The following is a 23,088-nucleotide window of genomic DNA, read 5'->3' as shown; positions in this document are numbered from 1 at the left end:
AAAACAATATAAAAACATAAAATTTACCATCTTAGCCATTTTAAAGTATACAGTACAGTAATGCTAACTATATGCACATTATTGTTCAACAGATTGATAGGTCTGTTTTATATAATTTAATTATGATATAAAATTTAGATTAATATACAAATTTAATTCCCAATCTTCAAATGTAAACAATGCGATGTTTATTTATTTCTTCATAGAATCCTAAATATTACAATGGAAATTAAAGTAAAGCTCTGAGCAAGATTAGACAAAAGTTTAAAGCCTGGGTACAGTGCCTGTAATCCCATTAGCTTGGGACTGCTGAGGCAGGAGGATTAAGAGTTCAAAGCCAGGCTCATCAACTTAGAGAGATCCTGTCTCTAAATAAAATACGAAAAAGGGTTGGGATATGGCTCAGTGGTTAAGTGCCCCTGGGTTCAATTCCCAGTACCAAAAAAAAAAAAAAAAATTTAAAGAAAAGTTATGAAAATTTCCTCTTAGTTTTATAAAAACATATGTTTACCCTAAAGATCTTATATAATTTCAGTGTGATAAATATAAACCAGCAAAATTTGACAGTCCCATCTCAACTTCCCCTTCTTTTAATTATGTCTTAGATGATTACACAGGCAAAAAAAAAAAGGGGAATTTTCTCTGACAAATACAATGTAGAAGGAAAAAAAAATTTCACAAAAGCTACAACATAAAAGGATTTTTTCCTGATATATACATTTTTCTGCTTAGATATGAAAAACACACAAATTTGTGCTTTATATTACCATATAAGTATAGCTAAAGACTTATCAAGTATTGAGACATTACCTCCTTTGATTCCTATGATAGTGCCCCGAAGGCCAACTGGAACCGAAAAATTCTCTCTCACGTTTACAACACGGTCAAAGAGACGAAATTCTGCATCCCGATCAGGAATGACTCCATGTTGCTGTTCTAAAGGCTGAAAATAAGAGAGCCATTAATTCTCATTAAAAGTTTCTCTAATATATTGAAAACATTTTTAAAGCAAAAGCAACTAGTTTGAATTCTTTGATAGGAACTTACTCTGTATAGCAAATGTGGCTTCACTGTCACTCGTACTTTCTTATTATTCTTTCTTTGCTGAGGAAAGAAAAAAAACTTTTATGTGTAAAATTGTAAAAGCAGAATTCACTACTTCAACATATCTTAAGTTTACAGAACCAAAAATAAAAAACAAAACAAAAAAGCTTATAAAGCCAAACGAAATGATTAATTTTAAGAACATCTAAAGTTCCGCAGCTACGGGTAAGTGGGAATAAAATAAACATTTATAAAATGCTTATAAACCTAAATTCTTATTTTAAAAATTTTAATGTAAATTGTTTTTGAAATATGACATAGAAAAATGCAAAGTTGTAAGTGAAGCCAGAAGAATTTTTTTCTTTAATACATCTGTGTGTATCCACACTTGATCCGAGCAGCACTTTTCCTTAAGCATAAGAAACCCTCTCCAGCCCCTCCTACTTACTGGCCTTCCTCAAGTAAACTTACTGCTAACACAAAAGATTAGATTTGCCTATTTTGAACTTTATATATAAAAGTGCTATCTTATGGCTTTTTTCCTCTTTCAAAAGAATTATAGGAAATAGCCAGCAAAGATTTTTATAGAAGAAAGAAAGGTATAAAGTATTATCTGTGAGAACACCATGGGTTGTGTGGTATTTTTAAAAATTAAGCTTGAGTTCATTTGATAAAACCTTTGCCTTTTGATCTATTGTGAAATTTGATGTCTGAATGTTTGAGTTATCTACAGAATGCTGGAAGAAGAGTTTTTCCTGTTCTTTTTCACTTGTTCTGTGTACTCACACTTTCAGCATTAGCTGCCTTCCATCTATGGGAAGGCAATAATTTTACGTGTTCTAGCTAATCAAACAGTGGAAATTATTTCTATTGATTGCATTCCATAAAATAGTAGGTTGTTAAAATAGAGAATACTAACCTCATTTAAAAAATGTCAGCAGTGCTATCTTTAGATTTCTCTTTAGAACATCACTTTTGCAAATAAGGGCAAGAGGACATCAAACAACAATGAACTATAGAGTTCATGTATTCACATACTGTAAGTGCTCAATCCTTTAAACAGTGTCTATTTTATTATGAGGCATTTTATCTTTTCTTTCAGTAAATATTTGTTAAATTACATTTATGTGCCATGTAGTCATTAATCAAAGTGCTAGGAATAAAGCAGTGAACTGATTGTTTACTCTAGTTAAGAAAGATGTAACAGAAACAAAATGGGGGCTAGGGATGTTGTTCAGCTCCCCTGGGGATGTTGAACCAATTCGAGTTCTGCCTTTTTATTTTTATCTTGGGATAGGGTGTTGCTAAATTGTCCAGGCTGGTCTTAAACTTGCAATCCTTTTATATTGGCCTTCCAAATCACTGGGATTATAGGCATGTGCCACTTGGCCTGTATGTTTGAAAATTAAAGGCAAAAAGCATTAAAAAAAAAAAGGAGCAGGGAAGAGAGATGGGCAATATGGGGAGATAATGCAATTTTAATAAGGTGAATAATGAAGGCCATATTGATAAGGTGTCTATGTATTCAGCCCATAGCAGGATTAACAGACTGCAACAAGTGGAATATCAGAAGAATTTAAAGGAACTGAAAAAAGAAAAAGATACCAGAACTGTGCCTGGACTACTGCATTGGAAAAAACAACCCAAAAGCTCTAATATATACCTAGGCATTGTTATACCACAGCTCTGACCAGAGGATGTGATTATCAAACTTCATTTGTTAGGCAAATGAACACACTAGGTAATTTCCACAATATGCTCCATTCTATAGGTATTGGATGAAGAATTTGGGGACTACTCAAAATGTGATCATTTTTAGAAATGCAGAATCTTGGGCTTGGGGTGTCGCTCAAAGGTGGAATACTGCCTCACATGTGCAAGGCCCTGAGTTCTGTCCCTAGTGTTGCAGAAAAGAAAAAGGAAAACAAAACAAACTCTTAAGCCTCACCCTAGGCTTACGGAGTCAGAACCAGTATTTTAACAAGATGCTACTATGATTTATTTGTACTTTAAAGTTTAAGAAGCACTGCTCTAAGGTGGAACCCAGAGCTTTCTTAAAAAGCTCTCCCAGTAGCTGGGTATGGTGGTACACGCATATAATCCCAGCTACTCAGGAAGCCGAGGCAGGAGGATCACAAGTTTCAGGCCACTTTGGACAATGCAGTGAGGCTCTATCTTGAAATAAAATAGAAATAAAAATAAAATAAAGGGCTGGAAATGTAGCTCATTGGTAGAGAACGTCTGGGTTCAATTTTCAGAACCATAAAACAAAACAAACAAACAAAAAAATCAAACCTCTTCTTTAAACCCTCCAAAACAAAACCAAGAAACAATGCTGAAGAAATATATTTTATTCTATATTGAGACAATTAAAAGGTAATCACAGCTGAATATCAATGACCTTTCAAAAATTAAACTCGTGGGACAGAAGGTAAAGCTTAGTTGTGGCGCACATGCCCAGCATGCATGAGGCCTTGGGTGTGATCTCCAGTATACATCCCCCAACCCCCTTTAAATTCTTTGCGCTGAGCCTTATAATTTCCCCCCAAGAGAAAAAAACAAACAAACAAACAAAAAAAAACCATCTAGTGGTGATTTTCTAGACCATAATCAGAAAAAATTCAAGTAATAATAATTATAATAGTAGCTAATCATTATTAGGCATCAATACTAGCTAAGCATTATTAAAAGGTTAAAAACCTTTTTTTCCTGAATTGGGGCTTGGACACAGGGCTTCCTGCATAAGTACTCTACCACAGAGTAGACCCCAGTCCAAATCAAAAGAGGGATTCAAACAGAGAGTGGAGGAGATAGATTGAGTACAGTTCTTAATTCTACTAGTGCAAAAAAGAGAGTGCTATGTTAACAATCATTTTAATAAAAAAGTAAATTTGTGAAAAATAAAGTTTCTAAAAAGCAATAATATCAATTCATTTTCTTTTATTTATTTTTTTAAATTTGTTGTTGTTGTTGTTCTCATAGATGGACAGCATTCCTTTGTTTCATTTTTATGCAGTGCCAAGGACTAAACCCAGGGCCTCATACATGCTAGGCAAGTGCCACTGAGCTATAGCCCCAGCCCCCCATTTTCTTTTTGTAATACATTTTTTAAATATATATTTTTTAGTTGTGGATGAACCTTATTTATTTATTTATTTATATGCGGTGCTGAGAATCAAACCAAGTGCCTCACACATGCTAGGCAAGTGCTCTTCTACTGAGTTACCACCCCAGCCCAATCAATCCATTTTCTATTGTACTATGGTAGAAGAGTAAAGTACATAAAATACATAAGTCTACTACAGAAGCTTGTTGCTCTGAAAAAGCAAAATATAAGAAAAAGGAGAGAGATAAAGTAGGATTTCAAAAATTCTTACTAACTGAATGAACTTGAGTGACAAAAGTGCATTTTGTTTTATTTTTTTTACTTATTTTTGTACTGGGAATTGACCCAGGGGTCTCTATCACAAAACTACATACCCAGCTTTTTATATTTTTTATTTTGAGACAAAGTTTCCCTAAATTGCCAGACAAGACCTTGAACTTGTGATCCTACCAAGTCAGTGGGATTACAGGCATGTACCAGCCTGCTTAACTCTGAAAGCACATTTTATTTACTTGTTTATTTATTTTCCTTGTTGAACCCAGGGGTGCTAAACCACCAAGCCACATCCCCAAGCCCCTGCTGAGTTTTTAAGTTTTGAGACAGGGTCTCACTAAATTGCTTAGGGCCTCATTAAAGTGCTGAATTTGAATTTGCAATCCTCCTGCCTCTGCCTCCCAAGCTATTGGGATTAAGGCATGCATCACCATGCCCAACTCAAAAGTACATTTTACTTGTAATTTTATAAAAGTTAATTAAGTAAATTATTTTCTACAAACACATGAATTGTACCTTGAAAGAACGTAGTTATTAGAATAGATAGAAATGGGGATTAACCTTATTTCTCAATCACAAACTTTCTATCATGAGTAGAGTTTCAAAATATTAATTCTTAAAGCTGGAAATACTATAAAGAAATAAAATTTAAATGCTATTGCTTTTGTATATTAAAGTATATCTGTTCAGATGAACTTACTCATGCCATTGAAAATGGTTAGGATGCTTTTTAAAATCATAGGATTATTTTAATTAGAACCATTGAGTATTGATATTAGTTGGTAGAAAAAACTTAATTATTTGTAAAATAATACATAGTACATTTATCTTAAAATCTCATCAATAATTTTGTTATTCAAAGCTGATACCTTGCACTTTTCAACTTCTTCCTCGATTTTCTCAACAATAGCTGCATCCAGAATTTGTAAATCACAAGAAGAACGAGACAAAGTACTGACAGGATGTCCTTTTAGCCAAGTAATAATTTCTTGAACTTTCTCTGCACTATAGTAACAACAAAAAACCAAAATATTTTCCACATTTATTAAGACTTTGAGAGCTTATATTAGAGAGCTGATATAAACTTTCTGAGAATTGTGGCAAATTTATATAATTAATAATTAGTGAAATTAACTAAGTCTAATTATAAATCTAACATAAAATGGACATGCTATCTCTCAATTATAAAGAGTACAGAAAAAAATCAGTTTAAAATTATTCGCTGACATCAACAAAATAAAATTTCTAATGAGCTGTTAAAGGAAAAATGAAACAATACCAAACAACAAAAAGTAACATGAGAATTTTTGATAAACTAGGTGCACTCTTCAAGGAAACCATTAAATTGAATTATGAGTCAATAAATACCATAAATCTTGCTTACCCATTCTCATTTTCTCCAGGCCAAATGTCATCTTCATAGAACACATCCTCTTGGCTATTTTTGGCTATATAACTAAATAGTTCTGGTGCTCTAGTCAAACAAACAAGAAACAATATTGCTGTACAAACACATATGGCTCATTTCACATAAATTTTCAGGAAATAATTTTAGATCCTGAGGGGGACATGTAACATTACCAAAGAAATATTACAGTATTATTAAGGGACACTTTTAATAAGGAATAGAGACTGAATGATTTGAAAACCAGAATATACTTATACCTTTTAAAAACTCCCATGGCTGAGGGAGAAATCCCTAGACTTATAAAATACTTCAATGATGACTCCAATTCTTTGACTACAGTGACAGGAGATAAATGAACAAAAATAATATTTATAAGCTCATTTTCTAATGTTTTCAACAAAGGTGGATCACTCTACAATACAGCAGACCAAAATGGATTAATAGTTTCTTCTGATATTCCTCAAAACTCCATTTGTTTCTGAATAGTGCAGGACTTTCTGGTATATAAAAGCAGACTGAACACGTGACAGTAAAGTATAAAGAAGTCCATACATCTAGAAACACAAACAAAGACAGAAGCAGAGTATCTGATAGCATGTAAGAATTGTTAATGAAATTTCAGAAGTTGGAAACTGGGTGGGCGAGTATTGTAGGTATTCTTAGACAGGAATAAGCTGAATCCTAAATTCCCAGTAGGGGAAGTCACCAATAAGCAATTTCAACCAATCACAAAAAGGGTTCAAGTGCTTTTTTCTTTATGTTTATAAAGTGGGCTTAAGGCAAGCATCCTGTATTCTGAAAGTCTTCCAGTTTGTGAATTGTTACTTTGTATGCATTTCTTTTGCTTGGTTAATTTCCAGAATACCAGCAGAATACTAGCAGTCAATTTTGTCCCCCACATCCATATTGTGCAAGAAGTCCGGAGGACACCCTCGAGCCTTCTACAACAGAAAAACATAAAAACAATATAAGAAACAAGAACTACAGAACCCTGCAAAAACTCAGGTACACTTGAAGGTTGTAGCATGAAGTAAGATTTAATAGGATTTTAGTTGACAGTCATGAGTTGGTTACTTGCCTACCACCCCAACAGAAGACCTCGTCAAACTGGGGATACCCTAACCTTAGGTACACCAGAACTCAGGCAGCTGGGAAGTGGTGAAGAGGTGCCATGATGAAAACGGGATTAATGAAAGCATAAATCCTATATGATGCATCACTAAGAAGCAGACTGTCTCTAGGAAGCCGACTCTGAGATGGAGATAAATATACAGGAAGTATATAGTAGAAAGTGCTTGTGGAATTAACATGTGTGGAAGGGTAAAGAGAGGAAGGAAGCAGAACTGGGCACAAGGAGAAACTAAGTTGTGATTCATTCTGAAAGAATTCCCTGGCCAAACCTATAAAGATCTCAAATTTGCATGGCCCTTCAGACTTGTCCTGAACTGGAGTAATCAGGTTGCTTGGACCTTTATCCTGCCTTCTAGGTCAGGCACTGGATCTGTGGCTACTGTAGAAAGGGCATGCAACTTTAGGAATTCTTGAAGAGGGTTAGCAGTTGGGAGCCCTCAGAATCGTTACTGCTGTGAGGGGACCAGGCCATTCAGTCCTGAAGAGAGATATGAGGGGTGTATCACAGTAACCACTTGCTAGTGAGGCCTTTTCTCCAGTTTATTTCCAGAAAACTAGCAGTTAGTTTTGTACCCCACATCTATGGCACAAAGAAAAGGCTGAAGGATATCTCTCTTGGAAAATTAGCCAAAGAGAAAAGAAATATATATGGAGTGATACCAGGAGGTCCTTTTTAGAAATAGTGAAGTCCTGTGTTATAAGCCCCACTCAAGTTCACTTTCAAAATCCTGAGGGAAAATGATCTCCAATCCAAACAAGCATAGGAGAAAAATAAAGGCATTTCTTGGCATGCAAGCTTTCTCAAAAAGCTACCAGAGTTAAATGCTTCATCAAAATGGAGTCATAAACAAGAAAAGAATACAGTGTAGGAGTCAGAAAAAAGAAGCCATCCTACACAGCGGAAGGTGAAGGGAAACTCTAGGATGACAGTAAAGGGAAATTCCAGAATGAGAGCTGTGCAACAGCCCTAGAGAGCAATCAGCGTGCCAATGAGGTAGGATGATGTAAGGTTCCAGGAAAAAGTCTTTAAAAAGAAAATGGAATTCAGAGACCCCCTGATCTGTTTGACAGTATTGAGTTTCAAAGCTACGGCACAGTTTAGGACTGAATTATTTATATAAACTTACATAATAAGCAAATAATAAAGCATCAGAGAAAATATGTATAAGAAAGGAATGTAATCATAATACCTCCACAAGGTCCAGCTGTGAATATTTATTTTATCATAATCAAATAAACCTTAAATATAGATTTAACTAAAAAATGTGATAAAACTCTAACAAGAGGAGGAGTATGTCTGTGGGGATGTGAGGAAATGGGGAAGACCTAAAGCTCAATTAAAAGTATCTCAGAATAGATGAATGGCAGGTCATGGTGTCACACATCTATACTCCCAGCAACTCAGGAGGCTGAGGCAGCAGGATCGTAAGCTCAAAGCCAGCCTCAGCAACTTAATAAGGCCCTAGGCAACTTAGTAAGATTCTGTCTCAAAAGATAAAACAGGTTGGGGATGTGCCTCAGTGGTTAAGTGCCCCTGGGATAAATCCCTGTACCCAAACAAAAAACAAACAAGCAAAGAAAAATCAAATTAGATGAATGGGTATGTGAAGTTGAAAAAAAAAAAAAAAGAAGATGTTTAAACATGGACCTTTTGATGCAATATGAAAGTAAATAGAAGAAACAATCTAAATTTTTGGATGGTAGTAGAGAATTGAGCTCCCATTCTCCATCAAAAAATATAGAATGTGTTGTGGGTATGGTGGTGCACACTTGTAATTCCAGCAACTCTGGAAGCAGAGGATTCCAAGTTTGAGGCCAGTCTCAGCAACTTAGTGAGGCCCTAAACAACTTAGTGAGACCTAGATCAAAAAAACAAAACAATACAATAAAAAGGGCTGGGAATGTAGCTTAGTGGTTAAGCATCCTTAGGTTAAATCCCTGGGGGGAAAAAGAAAAGAAAAAAATATATATGTAAATAATGTGACTTTATTTGGAAACAAGGATTTTATAGAGGCAATCAAATTAAAGTGGCATTATTAGGGTGGGCTCTAATCCAATAAATAGGTGTCCTTATAAAGGGGGAAATGTAGATACACATATAGGGAGAATGGTCACCTGATGATGGAGGATTGGAGAAATTTATCTACAAGCCCTACTGCCTTTAGAAGAACTACTGCTCTGTTGATATCTTGATTCAGGTCACCAGAACTGTGAGACAATAAGATCATGTTGTTTAAGACACTCAGTTTATGATACTTTGTTAGGGGAGTCCTAGAAATTCAAATATAAGAGCTCTTCGATAAGGTCAGAAACCAGGGGAACAATGGAAAGAACATTAAATTGTGAGAAGAGGCATATTTCCTGTAAATCTTAGTCACTAAGTAACTCAGTTAACATTTACTAAAGAAAATGTTAACATGTTTACAAAAGGAATGTTAACACAAATGTGCTGCTGCATATTTTTCTAAAGAATTATTTCTAAAACTGGTATAAGGCAAGACAAAATAAATAGTATGTTCCTAAGTTTCTGGCTATCTATTGGAATCTTTTGTTTTGATACTGGCATCTGAACCCAGGGGCACCTTATAACTAAGCTACACCCCCCAGCCCTTTTTATTTATTTTGAAACAGCAGCTCGATAAGTTGCTGAGGTTAGCCTTGAACTTGTGATCCTGGAGCCTCAGCCTCCCTACATGCTGGGTTTATAAGTGTGTGCCACTGTGCCCTGCCTAGTAGAATCTCGCCAGACACTTACCTCTCTAAGTACTCAGCAAGAAGTTGTTCTGCTGCAGATGAGTACATCCATTCACTTCCAACTTTCTTAGTATATCCAGGTACCTCTTCATTTTTTTTGTTGAATTTGAGATTTAAACCCACATTTGCTTTATGGTCTCCATGAGGACTAAATTTAAACCATACACACAAACACACATACAAATTTTAAAAACTTGTTCAAGCAGTGAAACGTTTTCCTTTCTACTCTGTTTTTATGTTCTGTATTTTAATTATGGTTATTTTCAATTAGCAGTAATTGAAAAACTAGAGGAAAGGCTTCAAAATCTAAATCAACAAATTATGTAAATAAATTATGTAGTTATAGAGGATAATGAAATAAAATGCAAGGAAATTTATTATTGAGGTTCCACACACACCCTCTGATACCTTTTTTCAAGGTTCAATTTGTTAGCTGCTAAAAATAAAAGCTATCTTTCCAACCATCTAAAACATGCCCTTCAAGTAAAAGATTATCATCAGAGGAAGTGATACACGATTTTAAAAGAAAATCCACAGCAATTAATAAGAAAATAAATATTGAAATACTAGGCATTTAATCTTTATAATTTATTTTTCTGCCACTTTAAGTACATTTTTCTAACAAAAACTTACTTTCTCCTAGATCCTCTTCCAATAAAAATACTTCCTGTAAACCTTGAAACAAGGTATCCACTCACTCCAAGGCGACTGGCCAACACATATCCTGGGTTGTACTTTATAGAATATTTCTTTAAATATAAAAACAAAAAGGTCAATTATGTAAACACAAATTCACATTAAATATTATTTCTTTACCTTTAAAATTTGGAGATAATCAAGACATCACTAACCATTGGATTGTGGCAATATAAGGATTCTCATTTAGATCCATTTCCCCTTTTTTTTTGAAAGGAACTGAAGGCAGAATTTTTCTGCTCCTCTCTTTTTCTCCTTAAAGAACAGAATTCCCAAGGATGGATGAAAGGGGGAGGAAATATACAGTTTGTGAAACTGTCTTAAGAAATAAAACTCTACTGTAAGTACTAAATGGCAAACTCCTCAGGCAAGAATTTTTTATAAACTTATTTTTATATTCCAAGCAGGGCTGAGTAAAGTACCATGGACAAAATGAGGCCTTAATAACTATCATGCTGAATTAAAACATAAGTATGTCATCAAAATAATTACAATTGAGCAAAATTAAAATATTTTGCATACATGGATATAAGTAATATTCTTTTCCCCTAAATACTTACCAAAGTAATAAGTATGTATAGTCTCATAATTAATAAAGTCAATGAAAATAAATCTAAACTTGTATAGGAGAGAAACCATAAAAATTGTCAAATTAACAAAAAGAAGTAACTGTAGCACATGCCTATAATCCAAGTGACTCCAGAGGTAAAGGCAGGAGGATAGCAAGTTTGAGGCCAGACTTGGCAATTTAGCGAGACCCCATCTCAAAATAAAAAATAAAAAGGACTGGGAATGTAGCTCGTGATTTTGCAGCCCTGTGTTCAATCCCCAGTACCATAAAACCAAACAACCCCTGCCCCCAAACAGATAATCTAATTTTTAACCAGGATCAAGTAATTTGCAAATCCAGTACCAACTATCATATACTCCTTATATAATGTATACAGAAATAACACATTAATTTTTATACATATATTAATTATATGAATAGCTTATATTCTCAATTTATGCACATATCTGATATGAATATAAGGAAATTTTACTACCAACAAAAACCAAATATCTAGAGATTGGTGAGGAATTAAATGAGCCACCATTATTTTATTGATCATATTTACAATGACCCCCCCCCAATGAATAATTGTTTTTGAGGGTCTGGAATATAAAGTTATTAGTAAATTGTGTAAATATGTTAGTAAAGAATGTAACATTTTTTTTTTTCCATAAAGTACACCATTAGATTTGGAATAATACAAATCAAGTATGTATTCCAGAATAGTTTGTGTATTTACAAGTTGTACCACTTTTGTAATAAGCATTTGGAAATATGTCATGGAACACTGAGTTATAATAATTGGATGGGCTACTAGTACTTAATGCCCAGAGGCCAAAGGTGTCAACTGTCCTTTCATATACAGAAGAGTCCTATTTACATAATCAACCCCCCCCCCCCACACATAATTGTCTTGCTCCAAATACCAACAGTACTCCTTTTGAGAAATGCTGAACTATGCTATAATTAAACATTAATTAAAATTATCACAACCCACAGATTATAAAAAATTATATATAGCTGAAGAGGTTGGGGTAGAGAAAGATGGAGGATTAAATAAAAATTAAAAGAAAGCATGTAAATAAGACAGGAAGTATACTGGAGCAGATATCCTGACCAGCACTCTATGCTACAAGTGGGTAGGCTCTTCTGGATCTGGAAGCCAGGGATGAAGAAATGCAGGTTCTTCCACCATCACCAACTCTCAGAATAAAATTCCAGTTTTTCTGTCTGATGAGCCACTCTGATGGTTTCCTGACTATACTGTCTATATTTTCTCTTAAGTAGATACCTTTTTTTTCCCCTGATGAATAGGGACATCTCTGCTTTCTATATATAAAGTTTCCTCATGGTATGCTGACTCTTAATGTCTTAAATTTACTTCACAGGATATAAAGCCCTAGATTTTACCAAATAACAGCAAAAGTAGCAAAAGCTGGTTGATGGTGAATTAATTTCAGTCAAGTTAATTATTGGGTCATTAATAACAACAAATGATAGCTATCAGAAACTTCACCCTATATTTTTAAAAATTTTTTTTAGTTTTAGTTTACACAATACCTTTATTTTATTTGTTTATTTATATGTGGTGCTGAGGACGAGGGCCTCGAACGTGCTAGGCGAGCACTTTACCGCTGAGCCACAACCCCAGCCCCAACTTACCCCTATATTTACAGGGTAAAATAAGGCCAGTAAACATTTTTGGAGGAAAAGTCCTAAAAAAAGTTGCAGTGAATTTAAATTCAGTTTCCCAATATTCTCTAGGATTGAGACTGTCTATTTTAGCCGAGTAAAGATAAGAACCTTCATAGAAAGGCCACTGGCCACTGTAACTAAAAATGCGGGCTTTGAATTACTATAAATTAATAAGGGGATTTCAGTGACTTTTTTTCCCTTAAAGATTTACATGAGGGCTAGGGGTATAGCTCCCTGGCAGAGCACATGTCTAGCATGAATGAGGTCCTGGGTTCCATCCCCAGCACTGCTACGAAAAAAAAATTTATTTTTTCAGTGCTAGGGTTCAAACCCAGAGACTTGCACATGCTAGATTTACATGAATTTTTAAGGACAGATTTCATATTTATTCTTAAAATATTTGAAATAAATTTTAAAAAGGTGGCAACAGTGTTCTAACATTTTAAAAGTTTAGTGATATTCTAAAGAAGCCACATGAACTACTATACTCACATGCTGGTTCTGTATTAGAGCATCAAGGTTGGGCTCACAGGGAATGCTGAAAACCACACGAATCCTACCTTCTGTAATAACATCACCTGAATCTTGAACCTACAGGAAAAAATAAAAATAACACCACAATATGTTTTAGTTTCTTGCGTTACATTTTCTACTTATCTGAATGGTATTATTTCTAAAATATGCTATGACAATAAAATGAATAGTGGAAATCCTCCTGGAATTTTTAAGTGGAAGTGATAATATTTTGAGTCCTTTTATTCTTTCTTTAATAGCTGTTAATCATTCTTTTTCAAATTAACTTATTTGGAAATTATTTCAAAGAACAAAAAAATTACTAAAATGAAAATAGTATGAACACTTACAAACATTGGCCCAGACTCATTTATTAACATTATAACAAAAATGGCTTTAACACTTGTGTACTGTGTACATTTACATACATGCAATATATTTCTGGTTCTGTATACATCATTTTTGCATTCATCTGTTTTTGTAAACAACATACTCCTTAACCTCTAAATATTTCAGTGTCTAGTTCCAAAGAAGTAACTTTTATTAAAAACCACAATAGTTATTAAATATATAAATTTAATACTTTTATAAATATTATTTTATCTAAGCTAGTGTTCATATTCCATTTTGTCAGCTGACTTAATGATAACCTATATGGAATTCTGTTCTCCCTCTTTTACAGGATCCAGGCTAGGATCAGACATAGCATTTAATTGTTTCTTTAGCATTCTTTATCTGGAATATATCCAGGACTTTTCTTTGTTTTTCATAATATGGACATTTTGAAAAATAAAATTCATTCTTCCCTCTTGACTCTGCTTTAAGAAAGAAAAAAAAAAAGAGCTCCTTATTTTGGATTTGTTTGATGCTTCTTTGCAATTAAGTTACAGCCAGAATATTGTATAGGTGATGTGTCTTTCTTAAGGTGTCATATATGGAGGTACACAAGGTTTACCTATTTCTCACTGTGATATCAACATTGATCATACTATCAACATGCCACTCAGTTTCTTCACTGAACAATTTGTTTCTCTTGCACTTAATAAAATGTCTATGGAGAGAAACTTTTTTAACCATGCAAAATACCTGTTCCTGATAAAAATTCTCCCTAGCTTTAACTTCCAAGGCTGTCTCTTACTGTTACTCAAAATGTTTTTATTCAAAATGTTTTCCAACACTCACACTCTCTTCCATTTACTTTAGACACGATATGGTAACAAGAGCACTTCTCTTTCCCATTTATTTTTTTATTATTATTGAGGTATCATAATTCCCATTTCCCACCAGTGATTAACTCATTACTGTGTATAATTATTTTGGTTTTCTGTCCCAGACTTGGCCTGTGGGAGCCCCTTTAGCCTGGTTCCTGTGTTTACATGACATGCTTCCATTGTTCTTTTGAGCACTTCTTACTTTCTGGCATAACAAGGTATTCCAGATACACATCCTGTGTCTTCCCTGTCCCACACTTAGAATCCACTATTTCACCGAGAAGCACTGATGTTCCCCTTTTTTGGGATATGGTATTACAGGTCAAGATCTGGTTGTTACATTCTAATAGGTGGCTTTGCTTATTATTATTTTGAACAGAGCTAAAAATTTATGCATGTACGAACACACATACATACACACATATTTTAGAAATCAAGAATTCACAGTGCATCTCCAAATCTGTCTCCATACATTCTTTCTCTCATTCCGTATTTGCAGTACTTTTTCCCTATGAAATAGGGAAAAATATACAATATACATAGAAATCATTCAATAACCCTATAATATATCTAATATAATCTCATAATTGTTTCATTGATGTCACCACAATAAAAAAACATTTAAAAAAAAGATCAGGATTTGAATTCTTCATTGCCACCTACTGACCCTAAACTTCTCAAGACTAAAGACACGTATTCAAATACTGAGTTCATAACTTACACAAATGAATTCTTTATTTTTTCCCTTTGTGTTACATTTTTGCCTCTAAATAAAGACAAGTTAAATAACTCTATGAATTTGAAAGCAGGCAGAAATTTAATTAGTAGCAAATGTGAAACTAACTTCTCCAGTGCAGCCATAATATGGAGTTCCCAGCATAAATACCACACTTCTAGGAGGAAACAAATCATCCAGTGTTTTGATATTGGAGAAACGAGAATCAAAAGCTCGGATGTCCTACATAAAATGAAATATAAAAGTAAATCATCACAGTCAAAATTTCTATAGTTACACGTCATTTTTCTTATAAGATTATGTTTATGCTGTCTGCTAAATATCAAATGTGAAGATTTTCTACATAACAATATTAGAATCTGTAACTTATCGACTGGATATACACCCCGCACTCTTCTAGGTACTTCACACATTTATTTAGTTCATTTAATTCTCAACGCTACCCTCTGTGGCAGAGACTATTATTAACCTTACTGTACAGATGAAGAAAGGATGGCACAGAAGGGACGAACCTTGCTGGATCTATGATAAAGGTTAATTTGTAAATTAGGCAAGTAAGAGAATAGAACACTTATAACAATATACTATAGTAAAGGTTAGGTGAATGTGGTTTCTTTCAAAATATCTTGTATTGTTCTCATCTTTCTTCTTGTGATGATAAAATGCTTAGATGATGAGATGAAGTGTGCTCAATGACTAAGCATTCAAAACACACTGTGGCCATAACTTTTGTAGTTTGAAGTGCAACACAAAGCTAACACAGACTTATTTTTCTGTCTTCACAATTTTATAGACAGAAGATTCATTTTTTACTATAATCTTAGCAATTTTAGCATTTGTTTTTTTACCTTTCTTATGTTGAGAACTTTACTTTTTCACTTAAAGAAAGCACTTTAGGGGGCTGGGATTGTGGCTCAGTGGCAGAGCGCTTGCCTTGCACATGTGAGGCACTGGGTTCAATCCTCAGCACCACATAAAAATGAATAAACAAAATAAAGGTATTGCATCCGTCTATAACTAAAAAATATTTAAAAAAAGGAAGCACTTTATGGCTTCTCTTTGGCACATACTAATGGTCTTCTTCACTACTATTACATTTTGGGGTCATTGTTAAGAAAAATAAAAGTTACTGCACTATAATACTGCAATAGGTGATCTGATAACAGAAATGTCTATTAGTGACTAATGGATAGGTAGCATATTCAGCATAAATATGCTGGAAAAGGGGTGATTCACATCCCCAGGTGGGACAATATAAGATTCCATCATATTACTCAGAATAGTGGCCAATTTAAAACTTATGAATTATTTAATCCTGGCATTTCCATTTAATATATTTAAAAAAATTTTTAGTTGTAGATGGACACAATACCTTTATTTTATTTATTTCTTTTCATATGGTGCTGAGGATCAAACCCAGTGCTTCACACATGCTAGGCAAGTGCTCTACCACTGAGCTACAACCCCAGCCCTCCGTTTAGTATTTGTAGACTCTGGCTGATTGACGGTAACTGAAACTGTAGAAAGCAAAACTTTGGATAAGCAGGGACTACTGCATTTAAATTTTTTCTTTCTTACCATGTCTAAGAACATAAACAGAAAAATAAATGCATTTTATGTTCATTTGTTTATTTAAGGTAAATATTTTTGAAGAAAACACACCTGAACTGCAAGGGTAAAAATTAATGCTGTAATTTTTTTTTAGAGATTAAATCCTTAAAAAATACCCCAAAGAAGCTGGCATGGTAGTGCCTGTCTTTAATCAGCAACTCAGGAGACTAAGAAGATAATCACATGCTTGAGGTCATCCTCAGCAACTTAGCAAGACCCTGTCTCAAAAAACAAAAGCGCTGGGTATGTAGCTCAGTGGTAGAGTGCCCTGGTTCAACCTCCAATACTGAAAACAAATTAAAAAGTCCAAAAGACAAGTTTCCACAGTGTACAGTGAGTGTCTGAGCATGAAATACTTTTCTACAGATTAATGTACTTTGCAAATTATATTAAAGAATAACCTCTACTATATATTGTTGAGTTAGCCTATTGATAAATATTAATGTCAGTCTTTTTTATACAATGTATAATATAGTATACATTAAGATGAAACTAAAACTTGATGAACACCTACCTTGACAATAGTTTGATAAACAAAAGGAAGAACTTGTTTTGACCACTGTTTTTCTAGACGAACTTCACCATTTTGACTTATTTGATATTTACGGCCTGTGAGTAACTGAGCATACACAACTGCAGATGTTTCATTTATTATTATTCCTTTTCTTCTCAGGTAACTAAAAGAAAGAATTAAAAAGAAATATAGCTATGTATAAGTACGTATATAGTCTAAGATGATAATCGTTCGAAACTACCAACTCATAATCAAATGTTTAAATAAACTTCAAATAAATATGCTAGCATTTCTGCATGCCTAACTAAGTTAATGCAGTATTTATTTTAGTCTATGGATACTTCTTCCACTGTCTATGTGGTTAAATGAGAAATGAGAGAGTCATAAGAAACTCCTGTATTTTACATTCTCTAGGATGGCTGTACTTACAACACAGGAAAACAAGTGTTGGTGACAATATGGAGAAACTGGAATACTTGTACACTGTGGATGGAAATGTAAAGTGGTACAGCCGCTATGGAAAACAGTTTGACAGCACCTCAGAAAAGTAAACACAGAATTGCCTTAGAACCCAGTAATTCTCACTCCGGTCAGAATGCCAATTATCAAGAATACAAGTAACAATAAAGGTTGGTGAGGGTGTGGGGAAAAAGGTACACTCACTCATACACTGCTGGTGGGACTGCAAATTGGCACAGCCATTCTGGAAAGCAGTATGAAGTTCCTCAGAAAACTTGAAATGGAACCAACATTTGACTTAGTTATCCCACTCCTCAGCATATACCCAAAGGATTTAAAATCAGTATACTACAGAGACATAACTACATCAATGTTCATACAGCTCAATTCACAATAGCTAAGCTATGGAATCAACCTAGGCGCCCTTCAACAGATGAATCAATAAAGAAAATGTGGTACATATACCCAGACTATTACTCAGCCATAAACAAGAATGAAATTATGGCATTTGCAGGTAAATGGATGGAGCTAAAGAATATCATGTTAAGTGAAGTAAGCCAATCCCCCAAAACCAAAGGCTGAATGTTTTCTCTGATATGTGGATACTGATTCACAATAGGTGTCAGGGAGGAAAAGTGGGGTTCACCTAATTGGACGGGGGAATGGCGGGGGAAGAGAATGGGAAAGACAGTAGAATCAACTGGACATAACTTTTCTATGTTCATATAAGAATACACAACCATCGTAACTCCACATCATGTACAATGACAAGAGTGGGAAGTTGTACTCCACCCATATATGTCAAAATATATTGTGTTATGTATAACTAAAAAAAGAATTAAAAAACCCCCCAAACCCATAAATTCCATGTCTAAGTGTATACTCCCCAAAACTGAAAACAGGTATTCAACAAATACTGGTAAACAAATGTGCATAGTAGTACTATTCAAAAGAGGAAAAAACCTAAATGTTCACCAATAAATGGATAAACCTATAATGGAATATTATTCATTCAGCCACAACCAGAAACAAACACCAATAGATGTGACAATGTGTATGAACTTCAGAAACATGCTTAGTGAAAGAAAACAGACATAAAAGGTCACATATTATACGATTCTGTTTATATAAAACATCCATAATTATTAAATTCATAGAGAGAGATTAGTTTATGTGCATCAGTTGGCTATTTTCCATCTAAAGCAAGGGTATGCAAATGACAGTAATGAACTAAACCCAGAATGCTTTCTGCTTTTTAAAACAAACCTTTACTGGAACATAGTTATCAATTACATACTGTGTATGGCTACTTTTGTGCTATAATGGCAGAGTTGAGTAGATGTGACACACATCATAAAGTCTATAGCCTGAAATATTTACTACCTGGCCTTCATGGAAAAGTTTGTAGGTTCCTGATCTAAAACATTTAATGGATATTTTCTTATCTCTTTTCCATTTTTTCCATTTAAAATAATCAGGCAGATTCTATAAACTCCGACTATACTCTTATTTCTTTGTGCTATTGTACTATTTGCTGGGAACTTCTCAGCTTTTTCTTTTAGTTCATTAATTTAAGTTCTAGTATACTCATATTATTATTCAGACCATCTACTGAGCTCCATATAATAATCATATTATTGAATTTTATATATGACTACACATAAATATATGTATTATATACTATGTATCATATAACATAATACTATATAAAATTATTATATATACTATATAGTATATAACAATATATTCTTACATATATATTTCATAATAGTTTCTCTAAGATAAGAATTGTTCTGAAGTAAGTCACATCATCTTAGCCAGAAATACAAGTTATCTAACAAATTTCTGAAGTGGAAATTTCTTAAAAATTCATCTGTTTCTCTCATTCCATATCTGCATGTACCTAAATCAATTATCATGCTGTAGTTTGACCAAAAATCACACGTTAATATCTATCCCCATCCACCCACTGTAAGATTCATGAGTGTTTTTGTACATGTTTTTATTCATTGTTGTATCCACAGTGCCTACTACTAACCCTAGCAGTATTGATACTCAAATATCAATATGTTGACTATATGAAAAAATTGACTAAACGCTTTATCTGAAGTATATGGATAAGTTTCTTTTTTTTTCCAATTAAAAGACTCTTGACCAAAACAATATTCATTCAAACAATTACTAAGTACCTACATACTAGCCAAAAAATTAGAATAAAGTGGTCAAAAAAGCAGATATGTTCTACCCTTACAGAGCATACTCATTTAAGGTATCTAAGGAGAGACTTATTAATCACATAGTTTATTATGATTTTATTTATGTGAAAATAAGAAAATTCAGAAGATATACCTTATGGTAGGATTATATAATTTATATTCTTGAGAGGTGAAAATATATTCTACCTTTATCTCTTGAGATCTGTGTTTATATGCTTTAATGCTGAATGGTCTGTATACATTTTTCCTGTGTACTCATCTGTGAGTAAGGGCATTAAGCAAATTATTAGCTCCTGAATTATAGGGGAGAAGTATCCTTGATTCCCCCCAAATTTATTAATGGATTTTCCTACAGATTAATCAGAACTTGCTGACATATATACACTTATAACACAATTTCTTATGCTGCTGCTGGTCTCAATTATTCTGTTTTGGTTTTGAGATCTCCAGTGTTTCGATAAAGAGGTGTTGTTAGGATGGGATCATAGGACACAAAGCACTGTAGTGACCTAGAAAATCAGCACTGCAAGGATGGAGGTTCTCAGTCTGGTTAGAAGTTACAGGATGCATTTCTAAACTGTGTAAGGATGCGGTAGAGGGAGAAGGGAGGAATAGGGAGAGAATGAATATGAGGAACAAAGAGGATCTTCCTTCCGATTTTTATTACTTACACATAGCCAAGAAATGGCCTTATGGTTAACGGAAATAGCACTAAAATTTAGGCAACACATTAAGTTATTTATAGCATTAAGTGATGATATTATTTCATTTTTTCCCTTATTTCATTAAGTATTTTAGTGACAAACTGGTGAAGGCTATAACTGCTGTGAACCAGATATTAATTTAAACTACGGCTCACTGTTTTCTTTAGAACACAAGATGAGGACAGTAAGTGTTCAGAATAACTACTATGGTAAGTGGAAATAAGTTAGAGAATGAATACATTTAAAATTCTAATTCTAGTATGTTAAATTCTTTTTACAACACTTACTGTTCTGAAATTCCTTGTACTTCTTTTGTCCAGTTAGATTGTTCTTTGTCTCCAAGATGGATTACTTTAGATGGTGGCACAGTCCTTCCCAAATAAAGCTTCTGTGTTCCTGGAGGTTCTTCTAAGTAAAACCTTAAAAATTAAAATACAAAGTATTTAATGCCAAATTTGTGCTTTAATATAGAGTTCTAGCAGTATGAATGTCCAAAGTGAAAAAATTTCTATATAGTACAATAGCAGGAAAAGAAAATAGAAAAAAAAAGGCTTTTTTGAAACTGTAACATATATTATAGAATAAGGACTTCTAAAAAATTCAAAGCTGGGTGCAGATGCATATGCCTTGTAGTCCCTCAGGAAGCTGAAACAGGAGGAGACCCCACGTTGGAAATCGAACAATGAAACAAAACAAGACCTCATCTCATTAAAAAAAAAAAAAAATGCATTTATAGTCACTTCAAGAAAAATCAAATACATAGGTATAAATATAACAAAACATGTACAAGACTTGTAAAATAAAAAACTAAAACACTGATGAGGGCTGGGGATGTGGCTCAAGCGGTAGCGCGCTCGCCTGGCATGCGTGCGGCCCGGGTTCGATCCTCAGCACCACATACAAAGATGTTGTGTCTGATGAAAACTAAAAAAAAAAAAATAAATGTTAAAAATTCTCTCTCTCTCTCTCTCTCTCTCTCTCTTTAAAAAAAAATAAAATAAAACACTGATGAAAGAAGTCAACGATTTAAATAAAGAAATATATGTTCATGGCTTAGAAGACTCAATATTGTAAAGATGTCAAAGTTCCTCAAACTGATTTATAGGTTTAACAAAAGTTCTAAAAATATCCCTCCAAGATTATTTATAGACATATAATAATTTATTCTAAAATTTATAAAGGCAAAGAACCTAGAATAATTAAAACAATTTTGAAAAAGAAAAATAAGGTCAAGAAATCACTTTACCTGATGTTAAGACTTTTCTATATAATAATCAAGATAGTGTGGTAGACACTTTAAAATAGACTAAAATATACTAATGGAATAGAGAACCCAGGAAAGTTACATACAAATATACTCAACTTTTTGTTTTAGTACTGGGGATTGAACTCAAGGGGGCTTAACTTCTGAGCCACATCCCCAGTCCTTTTTATTTTGAGTCAGAGTCTTGCCAAATTGCTGAGGGCCTCGCTAAGTTGCTGAGGCTGGCTTTGAACTTGTAATCCTCCTGCCTCAGCCTCCTGAACCGCTGGAATGAACTACTTTTTTGTAGTATTGAAGATTGAATCCAAGACCTCACATATGTTAGAGAAGTAGTAAGCATATTCCCACCCTTGTTCATTTTTTAAATTCTGAAACAGAGTCTTATTAGGTTATCCAGGCTGACTCTGACCTTGCAATTCTCCTGCTTCAGCCACCTGAGTAGTCAGGCTCTAGGTGATTTTTCACAAAGATGCAAAAGCAACCGATGGAGGAAGAATAGATTTTTTACCAAATGCCTGCAGCAACTGAATATTCATAGGCAAATATACAAAACTGGATCTAAATCTCATACCTTATACAAAAATTAACTCAAAATTGATCTTTGATTTAAGGTAAAACTATAAAACTTCTCAAAGAAAATATTAAAGTCCTTGTAACCTAGGTCTAGGTGAAGAGTTCTGAGACTTTTTACCAAAAGCATTAAAAAAAAAAAAAAAAAAAGGTAAGTTGGATTACACTGAAACGGTAGGAGAACTGAATCTGAATTTGATGATTCAAAAGGAATCCTCAAGATTTCACATAGAAAAGCAGACACTTATCAGAGGTAAAAAAAAAAAAAAGATCACACTGGATTGACTTTTCATCAACAACAGTACAAAACAGAATACAATAGAGAATATGTATGCTGAGGTAAGGAAAAAGGACCGAGCCTCTAAAATTCTAGACCCATGCATGAAGAAAACAAAAAAAGATAGTCTGGAGATGTAATTACCCAGAAAACAACACCAACCCATTTCTTTTCTGAAAAAATTTGTTTCAGAAAGTTTTAACCATACAAAAAATAACAAAAGAACAAGAAATCAGGACAAAAATGCTTATAGGAAATAATGAATGATCAAAAATGACAAAGAAAAACTTGTCTAAATGTTCTCTCATGAAATGACTGTGAGAGGGTGGGAAGACGGGAGGGAAGTGCTGGGG

The 23,088-nt window shown here is 33.8% G+C and overlaps 1 protein-coding gene across 1 annotated transcript in view; it reads right to left on the bottom strand.

The window, feature by feature from the left end:
• Positions 1 to 23,088, bottom strand: part of Xrn1 (5'-3' exoribonuclease 1) — a 112,110-nt gene that overhangs the window by 41,499 nt on the left and 47,523 nt on the right. Inside the window, exons 20-29 of the mRNA XM_046431928.2 lie at positions 20,912 to 21,043; positions 17,246 to 17,408; positions 15,229 to 15,342; positions 13,153 to 13,251; positions 10,350 to 10,465; positions 9,718 to 9,864; positions 5,808 to 5,897; positions 5,293 to 5,428; positions 1,048 to 1,104; positions 811 to 943 (exon numbers count right to left, since the gene is read on the bottom strand). Of these exons, the coding sequence (XP_046287884.1) occupies positions 811 to 943; positions 1,048 to 1,104; positions 5,293 to 5,428; positions 5,808 to 5,897; positions 9,718 to 9,864; positions 10,350 to 10,465; positions 13,153 to 13,251; positions 15,229 to 15,342; positions 17,246 to 17,408; positions 20,912 to 21,043 (1,187 nt within the window). The remainder of the gene's footprint in view (positions 1 to 810; positions 944 to 1,047; positions 1,105 to 5,292; positions 5,429 to 5,807; positions 5,898 to 9,717; positions 9,865 to 10,349; positions 10,466 to 13,152; positions 13,252 to 15,228; positions 15,343 to 17,245; positions 17,409 to 20,911; positions 21,044 to 23,088) is intronic.

The sequence above is a fragment of the Marmota monax genome, unplaced genomic scaffold (assembly GCF_021218885.2).
Source record: "Marmota monax isolate L192 unplaced genomic scaffold, Marmota_monax_Labrador192_F-V1.1 WCK01_AAM20220418_F8-fsc00022, whole genome shotgun sequence".
NCBI lineage: Eukaryota > Metazoa > Chordata > Mammalia > Rodentia > Sciuridae > Marmota > Marmota monax.
This window is presented reverse-complemented; position numbering and strand designations above follow the sequence as displayed.